Source organism: Pyxicephalus adspersus, chromosome 3, assembly GCF_032062135.1.
Source record: "Pyxicephalus adspersus chromosome 3, UCB_Pads_2.0, whole genome shotgun sequence".
NCBI lineage: Eukaryota > Metazoa > Chordata > Amphibia > Anura > Pyxicephalidae > Pyxicephalus > Pyxicephalus adspersus.
In genome coordinates, this window is record NC_092860.1 from 100031906 (window position 1) to 100048566 (window position 16661).

At 39.5% G+C, this 16661-nt stretch overlaps 1 protein-coding gene and 1 long non-coding RNA gene across 4 annotated transcripts in view; one reads left to right on the forward strand and one right to left on the reverse strand.

The window, feature by feature from the left end:
• The first annotated feature begins 1904 nt into the window (after positions 1–1904).
• PCDH10 (protocadherin 10) overlaps positions 1905–16661 on the forward strand; it is a 51977-nt gene continuing 37220 nt past the window's right edge. For both annotated transcript variants that reach the window (XM_072405830.1, XM_072405829.1), the window contains exons 1-4: positions 1905–4902; positions 6177–6235; positions 6720–6826; positions 14566–14910. In XM_072405830.1, coding sequence (XP_072261931.1) covers positions 2404–4902; positions 6177–6235; positions 6720–6826; positions 14566–14910 — 3010 coding nt within the window. In that variant the 5' untranslated portion in view covers positions 1905–2403. The remainder of the gene's footprint in view (positions 4903–6176; positions 6236–6719; positions 6827–14565; positions 14911–16661) is intronic.
• Positions 6706–16661, reverse strand: part of LOC140326852 (uncharacterized) — a 110290-nt gene continuing 100334 nt past the window's right edge. For both annotated transcript variants that reach the window (XR_011919933.1, XR_011919934.1), the window contains 2 exons: positions 8671–8728; positions 6706–6832 (listed from right to left, as the gene is read on the reverse strand). This is a non-coding gene — a long non-coding RNA (uncharacterized lncRNA). The remainder of the gene's footprint in view (positions 6833–8670; positions 8729–16661) is intronic.

The following is a 16661-nucleotide window of genomic DNA, read 5'->3' on the forward strand; positions in this document are numbered from 1 at the left end:
TGATGAGTTATGCCATGGCAATGAGTATCATGAGGAAGACAATATGCAGCCCCCTAACCTCATCACTGTGCCCTGACTATCACTGACACAATATCAAGTCATTGTGTGTACTCTCATAGTATTCACAGTATTGGATTCAAAGACAGACAGCAGGGGAATCCTATACCACCCTGCAGGGAAGGTGACATGGTAGCAGCAGTACACAACAGGTTATACTCAGACCTCTGCTGTCCTGTGACTGATCTATACAGCATGTGTGAAATTACCATCACAGTTTAGTGAAAGTCAATAGAATGTGAAATGTGCATTTACTACAGCTAAAGGATTTTGACTGATCTAGGTCATAAAAGACCTGTGGTTTAGGACCTCATAGTGACAAACTGAAATCTTTGCTTTGCTATGCCCATCAAACTTTACTACTCCCTATAGTCACAGTAACGATTCAACAAGCAATTATTTATTACAAGCAATGATTATTCTTTAAGCAATTGATTTGTTTTTTGTACATCATATGAGAATAACAAAACAATGCACACCTACTCATATATAATTGCTCCTGCACTGACTATAGCTTTCCTCATCTCATGATAAGTCTATGCAGCCATCCCCTGGTACTGGAGGGATTCCTAGGCTCTGTTGCCAGTCATTATGCCCTGTGGCATACACTGCATTCTATGATGTTTCCACTCCCAGGACCCTGATCTCTGTGTACAGCAGCTGATGCTAGGAACTTTCCATGCCATGTGCCAGAGTCTATCCTCACTAGTAACAGGTAGGGCTTCCCTCTCATGATATAACCTCTGAGCTATGCTATTTCAGGTGTGTCCTCAGAGGATGATCACATCAACAAGTGTTACACCTTATAATGCCTGAGTGTAATGTCACCATGGAGCTAAGAAAACCCCAGGACTTCCTCTGAGCCTGGCCTGGGCTCTCTTCAATTCTTCCCAATAGATTAACACTATCCTAGCTAGCATTGGTCTCTATATACTGTGCTATATATAATGTATGTATGATAGATAGATAGATACATACATACATACATACATAGATACATACATACATACATAGAATATAGATAGAGAGATAGATAGATAGATAGATAGATAGATAGATAGATAGATAGATAGATAGATAGATAGAGGATAGATAGATAGATAGATAGATAAATAAATAGATAGAATATAGATAGGTAGATGGATAGATAGATAGATAGATAGATAGATAGGTGGATAGATGGATAGATAGAAGATATATGGATTGATTTTCATTGATTTTCTAAAAACAAGTAGATAATAAGAATCTTGCATTCCCCAGGTCCTAACTGTTAGAAGTTAAATGGACACAATTGATGAATGAAGAAAACTTCTGTAGTTCAATAGGTGAACACATGTCACTTTCCCTAAGAACTGACTTGAACTATTGTAGTGTATTGGTTGTGCTTGTTACAGAGGAGTAGCGCTAACATAGACCGTGGCGTGTGAGAATGGGTGAGGTTTGCAGCCAGGACTCATGCAGAGAAGTCATTGATCCCAGCTGAGATGCCTCTGATCCCGGGCAGTATTGCTGCCGTGTATTCTCCTCCTCTCACCTTGTGCATATCACCAGTCATGTCATGGAAGGGGGAGAAGTCCATGATAAAAGGCTGACCTATGTGTGTCAGTACCCCGCCATCCTCATATCATCCCCTGGAGGCCGGGGCACTGCGAGCAGCATTGAGCGTCTCCTCTCCCCGAGCACACTCCATCCTTCTCCCTCCTTCACATGACGCCGCTCTGCTAATAGGATGACGTGCCGGGAAAGACACGCCCCCGGTCATCCCTGGGCCTCCCATTGGTTGGCAGGAGGAGGGCGCTGCGCAAAAACAGCTAAGCAGGGAGCTGGGAGCTCAGACACTGCCAGCAGAGATCACAGAAGCTGGAGCTGGGAGAACTCAACACATATCAATATAGAAAAATAAATAAAAAGTCACTACACTAACCAGGATCACAATGGAGTCTATGGAGTTGGGGGACTACAGGAATTAAAACAAAGGAAAGCTCCTTTAAGTCCCTGCTTTTTTCCTGATTTTTGGTCTCTCTAGCAGTGAATGTAATCCTAAGGTTTATGAATTATTTAGAATCAGAGACACCATGTGCAGTGGATGTAGGACTGTGAGTGTCGTGGAAAGGACTATCTTAGAACACTAGGACTGTTTACTTGGGATTTATCCTTGGCAGCGGAATAATAAAATAGAGGATTGAGTGTGATGGTGACTGCAAGGAATCCTGATGAGGGGATGCCTCACTTCTTCTGCTCTACACTGAGCCATTGACCTGGATGTGGCAGGAATAAGTGCACTTTTCTTCTTCTTCATTCATCATTTTTGTATTTGTCACTTTTTTTCCATTCCTTTGCCTGGAGATGATTGTTTTATTTTTACTGGTGTGCATTGTGGATGGTGTGCTTTCCCAGCTCGCCTACAAGGTGCAGGAGGAGAGGGACCATGGCACTTTCGTGGGGAATATCGCTGAGGATTTGGGCTTGGACATTACAAAGCTCTCCAGTCGTCGCTTCCAGACAGCCCCCAATTCCAGGAGCCCTTACCTGGAGCTGAACCTGGAGAATGGGGTGCTGTATGTCAAGGAGAAGATAGACAGGGAGCAGATCTGCAAGCAGAGCCCGGCTTGTCTTCTTCATCTGGAAGTCTTCCTGGAGAACCCATTGGAGTTCTTCCGAGTAGAGATCGAGGTGCTGGACATTAATGACAACCCTCCGGCTTTCCCAGAGACAGACATCCAGGTGGAGATTTCGGAGAGTGCCACCCCGGGGACCCGCTTCCCCCTGGAGAGCGCCTATGACCCCGATGTAGGGAACAACTCCCTGCGCACCTATGAGATGACCACCAACAGCTACTTCACCCTAGACGTGCAGACCCAGGGCGATGGCAACAAGTTCGCCGAGCTGGTACTGAAGAAGCAACTGGACCGGGAGCAGCAAGCCCTGCACAGGTACGTCCTGACTGCTATGGATGGCGGCATTCCTCAAAGAACCGGCACCGCTCTGCTCACCATCAAAGTCTTAGACTCCAATGATAACGTGCCGGTGTTTGAGCAGCCGGTCTACACCGTGTCCATGCCCGAGAACTCACCCCCCGGCACCCTGGTCATTCAGCTCAACGCCACCGATCTGGATGAAGGTCAAAACGGGGAGGTGGTGTACTCGTTCAGCAGCCACAACAGCCCCCGGGTCCGGGAGATCTTTAATATTGACCCCAGGACGGGTCGGATGGAGATCACCGGAGAGCTGGACTATGAGGAGAGCAGCATGTACCAGGTGTATGTCCAAGCCAAGGACCTGGGGCCGAATGCCGTGCCGGCCCATTGCAAGGTGCTGGTCAAGGTGTTGGACCTGAATGATAACGCCCCGGAGATCACCTTCAGTACGGTGAAGGAAGCGGTAAGTGAGGGGGCCCCTCCGGGCACTGTGGTGGCTCTATTCAGTGTGGTAGACAAGGACTCGGAGGAGAACGGGCAGATACATTGTGAGATCCTAGGGGATGTGCCATTCCGGCTCAAGCTGTCCTACAAGAACTATTATACCATTGTGACAGATGGCACCTTGGACAGGGAGCTGGTGCCATCCTACACGGTGACTGTGCTGGCCAGGGACAAGGGCTCCCCGCCACTCAGCTCCACCAAATCCATCCAGGTCCAGGTGGCCGATGTCAATGACAATGCTCCCCACTTCACTCAGGCCGTCTATAATGTCTATGTCACCGAGAATAATGTGCCAGGGGCTTATATCTCTGCTGTCAGTGCCACCGACAAGGATGACGAAGACAACGCCGATGTCACCTACTATATCTTGGAGTGTGACATCCAAGGTATGTCTGTCTTCACCTATGTGTCCATCAACTCGGAGAATGGCTACCTCTATGCCCTGCGCACCTTTGACTATGAGCAGCTGAAAGAGTTCAGTTTCATGGTGGAGGCAAGAGATGGGGGCAACCCTCCCCTGGCCAGCAATGCCACTGTCAACATAGTGATCGTGGATCAAAATGACAATGCCCCCTCTATAGTATCCCCCCAAGGTAGGAATGGCACTGCCAAGGAGCTTCTGCCCAGGACAGCTGAACCTGGTTACCTGTTTACACGTGTGGTGGCTGTGGACTCAGATGAAGGTGAAAATGCCCGCCTGACTTATAGCATCCTCAGAGGCAATGATATGAGTTTGTTCCGAATGGACTGGAGGACTGGGGAACTCAGGACAGCAAGGAAGATCACTAGTAAGAGGGATCCTCACAGACCCTTTGAGTTAGTGGTGGAGGTTAGGGACCATGGACAGCCACCACTCTCCTCCACTGCCCTCATCCAGGTCCAGATAGTGGACAGTTCTGTAGAAAGGCAAGGAGGAGACCAGAGGCCCAGCCGCTCCAATGACACAGCCTTAGATCTCACTCTCATCCTCATCATTGCCCTAGGCTCTGTCTCCTTCATCTTTTTGTTGGCTATGATTGTGTTGGCCATCAGGTGTCAAAAAGAGAAGAAACTCAACATCTATAGCTGCCTGGCCAGTGACTGTTGTATGTGCTGCTGCTCTTGCTGTAGCCGACAAGCCAGAGCTCGAAAGAAAAAGCTCAGCAAGTCAGACATCATGCTGGTGCAAAGCTCCAATGTGCCCAGTGCTACCCAAGTGCCAGTGGAGGAGTCTGGCAGCTTTGGCTCTCACCATCATAACCAGAACTATTGCTATCAGGTCTGTCTGACCCCTGAATCTGCCAAAACCGACCTAATGTTCCTCAAGCCCTGTAGTCCATCTAGGAGCACAGACACCGAGCACAACCCTTGTGGGGCTATAGTGACCGGCTACGCTGACCAGCAGCCTGATATCATCTCCAATGGCAGTATCCTGTCCAGTGAGGTAAGCTAAATATTATATTTATATTTATGTCACGTACATTTCTTCTGCACTCATTTCTTTCTGACTGGGCTATTTTTTTTAATAGGTTAACGCCTTAAGAACTTTTCCCTTGTAACCAGATGTTACTGATCCCTGGTTATCTTTAAATCCCCTTTCCACGCTCATTTACCCAGATAAAATCCATTACATCTCTCCCTAGAGTTATATCATCTGTTTTCTTCGAAATCCACCAAATCCGGTTGTTTTTGGCTTGTCCCTGTCATACTTTGCCTTTTTTATGTTATTGCTCTGTTGATTCATTCTAGAAACCCCTGCAATGTATGTGCAAATTATGACATGACTGCTCCATCTTAAATCCCTGCAGCCTTTACTGCTGTTAGAATTGCCAGTTTCCCAATAATATGATATTAAGAGTAGCCATGCCTTGGTATTGCTTGAATCTGGCTGGATGTGGTATATGATTTCTTGTGCCATCAGGATCTAGCATTAGAATTCCCTTAGAAAACTGTTGCAGGCTGCAGCCCACACTGCCTGAATGTGAATGAGCCCAGTCTGGCATTGAGAAATTAGCGAGCTATCTGTCTGTACGGGGACACCTTAAACTGATCACCATTTGTGGAATAATTTGTTAATTGATTTATTGGCAATGTTCTGAAAATTTTCCCTTGCTGCTCATAAGTAATGTCTGTAAAATCCTGCGCACATATTTATGCAGCAGAACAGTGATATATACTAAGGTTACAATGTGGCACATAAATGGTGTATTGGCTTCCTAGAATGTTAAAAAAAAGTTATAGCTTTGATATAATTATTGTGTCATTTGTTAAAGAAATGAATGCAATTGAGTGATTTTGCTTCTACTTGAATATAAAGCCCATAGCATTGATGCTATATATGGAAACCTTTCATCTCCTGCAATCATTGATATTGGTACATGGAGACTTGTACAGTATGTCTGCTGTAATCCCCACCCATTTTGTGAGCACAGTAATAAGTGCATGTGTCTATCATGGGCTCAAGAAATGCCATTACTTCTGGTTATTGGGGGAGCGATAGGTGATGCAGCTGCCCTTTTATGTTTGTATATATTCTGCCATTGAACCCAGCTCACTGAATAAATAAGCACTCTCAATATTTTATATGCTCCAACTGCTGGGGGCCTAGACATCTCTGTATACTCTTTAATCAATCATCCAACCCAGTAGCTCCGAGCTGTTTCATATTCCATACTGCAGTGACATTTAGAGTCCAATTGTGTCTCATTTATTTTTTAGAATAAACATCAACGCACTGAACTCAGTTATCTAGTTGACAGACCACGACGGGTAAACAGGTATGAAATGTACTTGGGCGTGTCATTTATTTCTTTATTTTTCATTTGTGTTATTTCTGCACAGTGGACACCATTGTGGATAGTAACATGGTATTAATCATTTTGTCAATATATATTCCCATTTATATTGGGCCATTTCAAGGTTATTGAGTCATAGATTCAGATATATATATATATATTAGTGCTGCCCTAAAGAAGTTTTGCAGATTTCTGAATTGGTGGCTTGGAGCTTTAGAAGTGGTATAGAGAATAACAGGCAAGCTGTGTGAAATGTAACACTTCCTCTGCTGTATTGCCCTCACCTGTCTTGCTGTTTGTGATATATCCTGTCTGTGTCATCCTGTTGAGGGGGAAAGTAACACTTGTATTGCTAGCATACTGTAGATGTAGAGCTATTCAGTGCAGCTCCCACTGTGTCCATAGGATGGCAGAAGAATATCTGATTTGCTCATTCTTCTCAATGCTGTGCTGTTTGTATTTGCAGTTCTGCATTCCAGGAAGCAGACATAGTAAGCTCTAAGGATAGTGGGCACGGAGACAGTGAGCAAGGAGACAGTGATCATGACGCCACTAATCGAGGTCAATCCTCTGGTAAGTCTGATGAGAGTACAAATCAAAATTAGTCCTTTATCCCCTCAATGGCAAAACTTACAAATTAAAGTGTCATAAATACATAAACTATTCCATTAAACTCTTTCGCCTACATACGTACCAAAAAAATCCATTTGGTAAAAACATATTACCGGACTAATCATGTTTGTCATTTATTATCTAACCTCTAATGAGATACAGGAATATGGATTTATGTTGGTTTCCATAAATTACAGCATCACTGGTGCTAACAAATCAGCTTCAGTATTCCAAATAAGCGTATGCAAATAAGTGAAAATGTTATAATGCAGTAACTATTCCTGAATTTGATGCAATAATGCTAATGCTAATGCCGTAAGATTGATTTGGCATTATCCACATTATCCAGCTAATCTTGGATTAGCCAGTCATTCTTTAACAGAGTCATATGCAGAGCTGTCAGAGTATATTATGAAGAATTTCACCTGCTCCATGTCCTAATTATTTTTGTGATATATATCGTATATGTGGTACATATCCAATATATATATAAATGTGTGTATATATATATATATATATATGTGTGTATATATATATATATATATATATATATATATATATATATATATTATATTTCAGCTGCATGCACATCTGACACCTTTTAAGCTAGGGCAATGTCAAATAATTAGTAGCTGTCATTCCAACAATAGCGTAACAGGTTTGATTGTCTTGCGTGCATTCTTGATGTGGTGTTTTTGAGGATTATGTCTCGGGATCCTTCTCTCCCATGGTCCTGAATGTGTCTGATAATTGCAGCCAATGTCTATAGAAATGCACTCTCCAGCTGTCCCCTTCCACTGAGTGCAGTGTTATACACACTATTACCCCTAGCAGACACCAGGCTGAGTTTATGAAGCAGACGTTGCTGGAGATATGAGAGCCTGTGTCTTGGCCTTTGCCTTGTGTGCAGTTTGCAGCATTGTATGGGAGCTCTGTGGATGGGAAATCCTTTGAATAGAAAAGGCTATACTCCAGGCCCCCTTCTATTTTTACAAGTCATTAATATGCAGGCCTAATGAGAGTTCAGGAGAGCCAAGAATCCCTGGAGGTCGCTGCTCCTTGTGGGACTTCATGCTAAAGTGAACAGAGCGTCTATTTAATGTCTGGGAAACTGCACACTAACTAAGGCTTGCCAGAAGTTTACATTCAGCACAGAGAATCCTTTATTTAGGCCCTATATGTGGGGCTCTGATTTATTGTTGTCTTGACTTAAAGAGATCTGTCTCGACCTATTTTATTATAAAGCCGGTTATTAATGTAAGCGCTTGAATAGGATTTAGCAGCAGACAGTAGTCGGACTTTGTTGCATTTTTTTCTCAGGTTTTCAAAGCTGGTAACCCAGCGAAGCTTAAAAGGGGTTAGTTTACCAGAATAATAGTTTGTAATTAAGGAGCGTACAATATTTAATTGGCATCTGTTATGCAGATCAAGAATACACAGAAAATATATGCAGCCGACTAATTAAAAAAATATGCAATTAAACGTAAGCAGGCCTGGCTCCCAGATGCCTTAATAGGCAACAACTCATCATAAAGGTAGTACATGGATACGGAAATGAAAAATATCCTTAAAATATAAGAAAATGTAATCGGCAGATTAGCGTATGCAAATGGAAACTGCAAACTCATCAGACAAGAAATGAAGTGGAAAAAGACACTAGGGAGGATGTTAACACCCCATTGAAGCTGAATATAGGTGTTATTTATTCATGTTAAAAATCCCAGAAGGCAAAGCTAATAAACAGCAGAATAACCATTAACAGCCTCAGAACAGATACTTTAGACAAATGCTTTGTTTTCACTCACCTGTAGGCAGTGTATATTTATTTTTATCTTGCCGTTACAGAAGAATAGCGCACACTTTCTGTAAAAAGTGTTGTAACAATGTGAATAAAACACACACAATTTATTATTACAAGTATATTAGTATTGTTATAATTAATATGTTTTTTTTACTGTCACCCAATTTATCTATATTACTTTGATATATTTCTGGCCATGTGCTGGCTTGTACTTCTAATATGTAGCTTATGCTAGGAAAGGAAAGAAAGAAAGATAGAAAGAAAATAGGAAAAAAAAAATAAACAGCATGAAGGTGCTACAAAGAGGTAGAAAGTTAAACTAGGATTCAGTTTATAAATACTGAGATAAAGAAAACAGACCGAGATAAGAAGTGCATGTTTTCATGCTGGTTTGCTGATTTTAGTTAAAAAGAAGAAAGACAAAAGGTAAAATAAGGCCAAATGGTGAAAGATCAGTGAAACCATTGCCTGTGCTCAGCCATTTGTTGCTTCTTTTAGTTCTGTTTATCTAAACGATTGATAACCTTTAGGTAACCACTGATAATTGCCTAAAGCTTTGCATATGTCTTCCCATTCTGCTGTATCCTTTTCCAGATGAAAGTGGTTAATACATTACCTGTTAAGTAATTGAAAATCATTAAATATATAATATCTAACAGTATCTAAGCAGAGAGAGCCACTGGTGCTTTATTCTCACTTGTCCCTTACAAATGATTTTAGGAAATACCAGTAACATGGTTAACCAGTTGTGTTAAGTGCTACAAGAGACATTCACCTTGCTCTTTTCTGTTTTAGCACATGCAGCCAACTATATCACCAGCTTTGGTTGATGCTGTCACATTATTGTAAATTTTCTGACTTATAGCATCTCCTTGATAGTTCTCACTTAAAATATGCATCTAAATAGAAATATGCTGCCTATATTATCATTGATTTCAGATAATTTGATCTGCTTGGCAATTTTATGGTCCATTTAGTGAGCGGGCAATAATTTATAACTTGTCTACCTGTAGTCTCTCAATTTCTCTGGCCACTGGTCTAGAGCTCTAGTTTAATATGTTTAACATTGCAGTGGCTTATTGAGCATCATGGTGTGTGATTTTAAATCAGACATGCTTTCAGATTCACATAGTGTGCTGGAATCTACGATTCAGGAATGTTGAGTTTCACTAGAGCTATCTCCTTGAGATAAGAAGGGAATAGATTTTCAGTTTAAATACCTTCACCGTAATGAAATGATTGAGTTAGACAACTCATTTGGAAATAATTTAGGCTAAGCTTAGCAGCTTGATCGGCCCTGCTCCGCCACGCAGGCTCACGCAAGTGATTTCCATAATGTGGTATCAGAGTTTATGAATTGCAAGGCCATAAAGCCATAATATCAATCATTTATCAATGAGGAAACCAAAACACATTTGATGGCAATCACTAACAGACATGGTTAGTTTATCTGTAGGCAGTAAAGTGAATTGCACTGAGAGAAAGATAATTTGGGGGAATTAATTATAAAATAGCAGTTGCTAAGCTACTCCGCTGACTTCATATGATTATTTAATTCCCTTCCTAACTCCGTAGTCCATATAAGTATGTGATATAAATTAAAGACAAATAATGACAATGAACTCATTATAGATTGGTAATTGTTAGCTCTCTTATTAATGAGCTTGGTGAAATGTCAGCACCCTTTTTAATTCACACAACTGTGTCTTATATCAATATCTGGCACTATATGATTGGCCATGAGATTTAAATGGCATAACCTCATTCATCTTGTGTCTATGGGACCGCAGTCTGGTCCTTTGACAATAGGTCATGACCCCTTAGCATCACATCAGTGCTGGCATCTGTCTCTGAAGCTGCTTGTATAGCAGTGAAGCTATTTGATGTCATGGTATTACAATATTTAATTTTTTATATAATTTTTTTTGGCATAATATGCAGCCTTATTAATTTTTTAAAGTGCAGAAATCACTAATGTGCTGCTACCTACAGCTAGCATATACAAATCACCTTTCACTGGATTAGATGGGTTGCTCAAAGTGGTAGCTGGTTGCTTGTGCATTTTGTCATCAAAGTCCTCAGGTCAAGTTATTAAATTAATGAATAAAGCCTTTGAAGTAACTTGAACTCAAAGAATAGTACTAGACGGCAGTCATCTAATGTATAGCGGATGTACCTCTCAGTCTGTTCACAAGCCAGTTTTCCCACCCTCTCCCTACCAGCAGATTCAAGCCCTTTGCCCTTCTCTTGGGGAGCATGAACAATGTCTCATGAATAGATGTCACTGGTTGCATACAGTTCTATTCAGTAGGAGTTGATTTAAAATCTGTAATTTATTTTAAAGACCCTGTTTCCATTGCTGTTCAACCAATACCGCCTGACAGCTGGTGATCATAAACATCTATCTATCTATCTATCTATATATCTATCTACCAAATTTGTCTAGTATTTATATTATCTATCCTTTTCCTTTTGCCTGTCAGTCTGTCCACCTTTTATCTGTGTTTGTTCTGTGCCCAGTGTCTATCTATCTATCTATCTATCTATCTATCTCTATATTATCTATCTATCTATTATCTATCTATCTATCTATCTATCTATCTATCTATCTATCTATCTATCTCTCTATTATCTATCTATCTATTATCTATCTATCTATCTATCTATCTATCTATCTATTATCAGTTTCTGTCTATTTTAATTATAAATCCATTGTTGATATCTCCTCATTATCTACAGGACATACTGTTCCTCTTTGCAAGGTTTCCAATATGCCTGTCTAGTTATCTTTTTATTTTAATTGCAACCCTCTACTCCAAATAATTCATACTGATATTTCCTCCATGCACATGTCTAACTTGTCAGAAAACTGTGAATGGTGCTAAAGCACAGTCAATGATCGTTTATCAGAAAGGATTAGATGTAAAAGAAAACCTCTCCAATTATTTTATACTTTCTCTTTCTATTATTTTTATTTGCACGACAAAGTATAAAAGATTGAACTTGTCGGTTTCTGTTTAAAACGCTTTATGTTTCTTATGTGCTGTCCCCCTCCCCATTCCTCTCCGATTCTTTAATCCCAGCTGCAGTTCACGTCTGCATTCTTCAACAGCTCACTGATCAGTAATTTATTTCCAGACTTCTGAATACTTATTATCAATGGAAGGTTAAAATTCAAGGCAGACTTACTATGTGCTACATTGCTTAATTTAAAATAAAAGTCATTACAAAGTGAGATTAATCTGTAATAAAAGCTCTTCCATTTGCTGCCCTTTACCACTTGTTGATGATTCTGCTCTTTTTTTTATTTTTACATAGTGCATTTATGGCACACGGATGACACAGGACAGTTAACATTATGAATCTAATTATAAAATGGGACACTGGTTGAATGATAAGTAGGTATCAAGAGCAAACAGCAAGGGAGTCAGTACTTAATGCACAACAACCACCATGGGAGAATTATTTTGTTTCAAATCAGATTAAAAGTAAAATCATATTATTCAAACGTAATACTCATACACAGTCTCAAATTTAAAAGTACCCAAACTATTATTTAAACACTAAACAAGAATGCAGCTTGGCCTACTGTTGTAAGATTTTATCTTGGCCATCAGAATGGCAGCAATATTATTGAATGAGGATTTTTGGATAAGAATGTAACTGCAAACCTAAAGATAATATTGTTTCTGGAGCCTTTATAAACCAATACTTTATTCACATTAAAAAGATAGGAAATAAATTTAGTTTAAAAAGCAAAAATTAAAAAAAAAGTAAACAGTGAATATCTAATAATTTGAAACACAGATTAAAAAAAAATCAAGGTTTACATTCTATTTCTGTTTTTCCTTTTTGGAACAAACAAAGCTTGTTTGTTTGTGGTTTCCTTACCTTGTACTGTGCCTTGTATAATATTTATGTAAAGCTCTGTACACACAGTTGGCATGGGAAGGCGCATTAGCATACATATGGTATTGTGTACACAAGCATTACTGCACAGTCCCGATTTATAAACAACCCCACAGTGCATGTCTTTGTGCAAATCAATCAGCAGCCATAAGCCTCAGCACTCCTAACATCTCATCGCTGCTCCTTCAGCCAGCAAATGTTTGAAGCCAGTGACAAATTGAGGTTAGATATGTGAAAAACAAACTCCTGGGTGTATTGTGTGTGTGTGTTTTTATTTAGATACCAAGTATATTGCATCACTATCTGTATACACAAACATCATTAGGAAGCTGGGGCAAATGAGTATGTATCTGCAACAAAGTTACATAATACTGTCTGTAATCCTTAATAGACACACTGTTCATATTTAGCAAGGCAAAATGAAATCAATCATTCAAATTGCAGTTTGTCGCTTAAAATGTCTTAATAGGTTTAAAGGACATGGGGGAGAACAGCTGCCAGAAGCAGCAAAGCACAAGTGTTTGCAGGAAGAGATCTAGAGATCTGTCAATAGTATCAGCATCGACATCTCACCTTACATGAACACTGAATTTAGCTAATCATGGTCATTTGCAACAGGAGCTCACTCAATCACAATAACAAAAGACGTGCTGCAAATGGTAGATCATGCACTGCAAACAAAATAATGCTGCAGCCCATAACAGGGAAAGATTTTTTTGCAGGTGGGTGCCTCCTAATGTTAGAGCTTTGATCAATGTAAATGGAAAAAAAAAGAAAAAAAGGTCTGCCTAAAAAAAATGCTGGTATAAAAATATGCTGGTTGTAGTTATAAAAAACAGACTGTCAAATGAGACCAAATTGCAAATGAGAAGCTAAGCAGCTGCCTGTGGCCATTTAAGTGATTTTGCTATTCTTTATATAATTTTGAAAAAAAAAAGTCAAAATTAGTCTCTTTCACAAATTTGCATTTTCCCACAGACAGGCTGTATAGTCTGTTCTGCAGACGCCCTCTCCTTTGCACTTTACACATTGTTCGCCCCATATGGACACACCAGACGTCTGCTGTAAATATGAATACATCAGCTTTTAGCTTTGACCTCGCCAGTGCACTGAGGCTCCAGCCCGGCGAGAACACTTTCTAGAGAGCGTGACTTTGGTTATCTCTACTGCATTATGCCATCCCATGACACTTTGTTTAGGACAGTAATGTAAAACAAGCTAATTACAATTTCCAAACTTCATGTTATATAAAACTACTCATCTTCTAATTAGACATTAAGAATGAGATGAATGCGCCTTCAATACAGCAGATGCAATAGCTAATTTTCTTGCCCAAAACAAAAAAAATTCAAAAAATCATCAAAGTGAAAATTATGGGTAATCACATAATGAAAACTCTAGTTTATGTCTATCAATACACAAGTTGTTCAGTATAAGTGTTAAACACTTAGAAACTGCAATTCATTAATTGATTTTTACTGTCACCTTTCTAGAGGTCTAAAGATTGAGTTTTCATCAAGTTGTATTTATTCTTGACTTAACAAAGACCTTAAAATGAAAATGCATTTTGGCACATTGTATTCTTCCTTTTATTTTCAAGTAATTAAGACACTGCTGCACTGGGCATAAATTAGCATTATCTGATTTGGTGACATACAGTAGGAAATCAGTTAATTAAAGGTCGCCACAGGGCAGTCATGAAGCTGGTGCTAAGTACAAAGCTCCTGCTCTTGGAAGTGGCATGTCATCCAGTTTCCTAAATTCCCCCTACTTCCAATGGGATTTATTAAGTTGTAGTACATGGACAAAATTTATTTGTAAAAATTCACCATGTGCATATTTCTCCTTCAAATTTAAGAACAAATTGCACAATTAATTATATGACTTCCCAAAATGGTTATTTCTGGCCTTGTAAGCATATTTTAATATAGAATTGCAAATTCAAGTCTTGGTTTATCCAAGCTTATGCCATGCTTTGTAACTGTTACAGGTGCTGACTTGTTTTCCAACTGCACAGAAGAGTGCAAAGCTTTGGGCCACTCGGACCGCTGCTGGATGCCTTCTTTTGTACCTTCTGGTGATGGCCGCCAGGCGGCAGATTACCGCAGTAATCTTCATGTGCCCGGCATGGACTCAGTTCCGGACACTGAAGTGTTTGAAGCACCTGAGGTGCCTCCAGGAGGGGAGAGATCTTTTTCCACATTCGGCAAAGAGAAGGCATTACAAGGGCTGTCGGGAGTGGGCAATGGGAATGGAGGAGGTAGTACGCAGGAGAGGAAGGAGCTGGATGGCCTACTCTCTGGCACCAGAGCGCCTTACAAACCACCGTATCTGAGTAAGTACCTTGCTTGTCATCTTATAAAATAAAGATACCAGAGCACATTGTATGAAAGAAGTACGCTTGTCTAAATTTTATATGTCCTGATTTATGAAATGAATAAGATTCTAGATAACTATCAAACTGTGGAATGAGATTTTTGCCTAAGACATTTACATGAAGTGTCATCACTGGGAGATCAGTGGTATTGTTCTTATTGTATTTAAGAGAACTGTTCTATATGATTGTTACATCTATGAATATTTATTCAAGTGTCACCAGCAATTACAACATAAAGTCCTTGGAAGAATACATTCAGATACAAAGTTCGTCATCTGAGTTGGTTATGTTTAGCTGTCTATTGTTCTTTGTATTGTGAATGAATAGACCAACACCTGATGCATAGTTTATACCTCATCTCATTGAGAATATCTGTGTTTTTGCATTTATAAACATGTACCAGTGGTTTAATTTTTTATTTTTAATCATAAATCTTCATTTATTGGTCTCTTATAGTGTATAGTGCTTCCGTATCAATTTATATATATACTAGAAATTTTTAATATAGTGCACTTGAGTAAGGTAAATATGATATAATGTCATATGAAGAATTGCATATTTCAGAAATTTTATTAGGATTAGTAGACTTCATTAGCTAACAATACCAGTTTACTAAAGGCTTTATGATTATGGGAAGTCCAGCAATCATAAACTTTATTCTAATTCTAGGCATTACATTTATTGTCAATCTTGACAAACACTAGGCAGGTTCAGTACACTGTACTGCAGGAGAGTTGTACAAAAGATAGAGACTAGGAACATGCATCACATAGTAACACTTTAATTGCACAATACAAAATGGTGTTTTATTGTTACATACTTATTTAGGTTTCTCATGGAAGAACTTTCACTAGAGACCTGTTCAGCCACTTACAAAAGCACTTTCTTAACATAACAATAAAACACAACCAGACCATTGTCCATTTTGCCCCCTTTACTTCTGCAGGATGCCTTTTCACAACCTCCTTCTAGGCTGACACTGTTTAGAAAAAAATATTTTAAAAGGATGGAAGCTGAAGATTTATTTGCATGTGCATAATCTGATAGCAGTAGTATAAAGGTAGTTAAACAGTAACAGTAACATACATTTCTACTGGACTAAAAACTGTTTTACATGCTAAAAAATAATATAGCCTTTTCACACCTATCTGAAAGCAATCCTTTTAGCTGTAAGAAAATTTCAATAGAGTGTTATCTTTTTCAGCTACCTGGTATACTTTATTACATTCACAGCAACATAAAAACCCAGGGTGTTTTGATATGCAAATTTTGACCTCTTTTGGCAAAAGCCAATGCTGGTCATTAACTCCCCATTGGGCTCCTAATTAACAGGCAGCCTCAGTGTCCAAAAAGAACTTGTAGGAGATAAGAGGGGCTTAGTCCAGCTCTTATCCTTTGGAAAGTAAGTCAAGTTTTGCATATCAGAATGACCTAGATTTTGGGGGCTGCAGTGAATTTGTGAAATAATTGAAAGGTCCATATACATATCTGAAGGTGCTACTAACATGATCTACTTTTTCATTAGTGATTCCCTTAAAAATAAAAGGGCTGCTCATGCTTATTATATTCATAGTTTTGTGATAAATGCACTACACTAATACATTTGCTGTGTGCACTTTATACCATATTGCAAAGTTCATAGTAGCAATTTAGAAAGAATCATCTCATCCTGCATTGAAAATGCCACAAATTATATAATTTAGCCCATT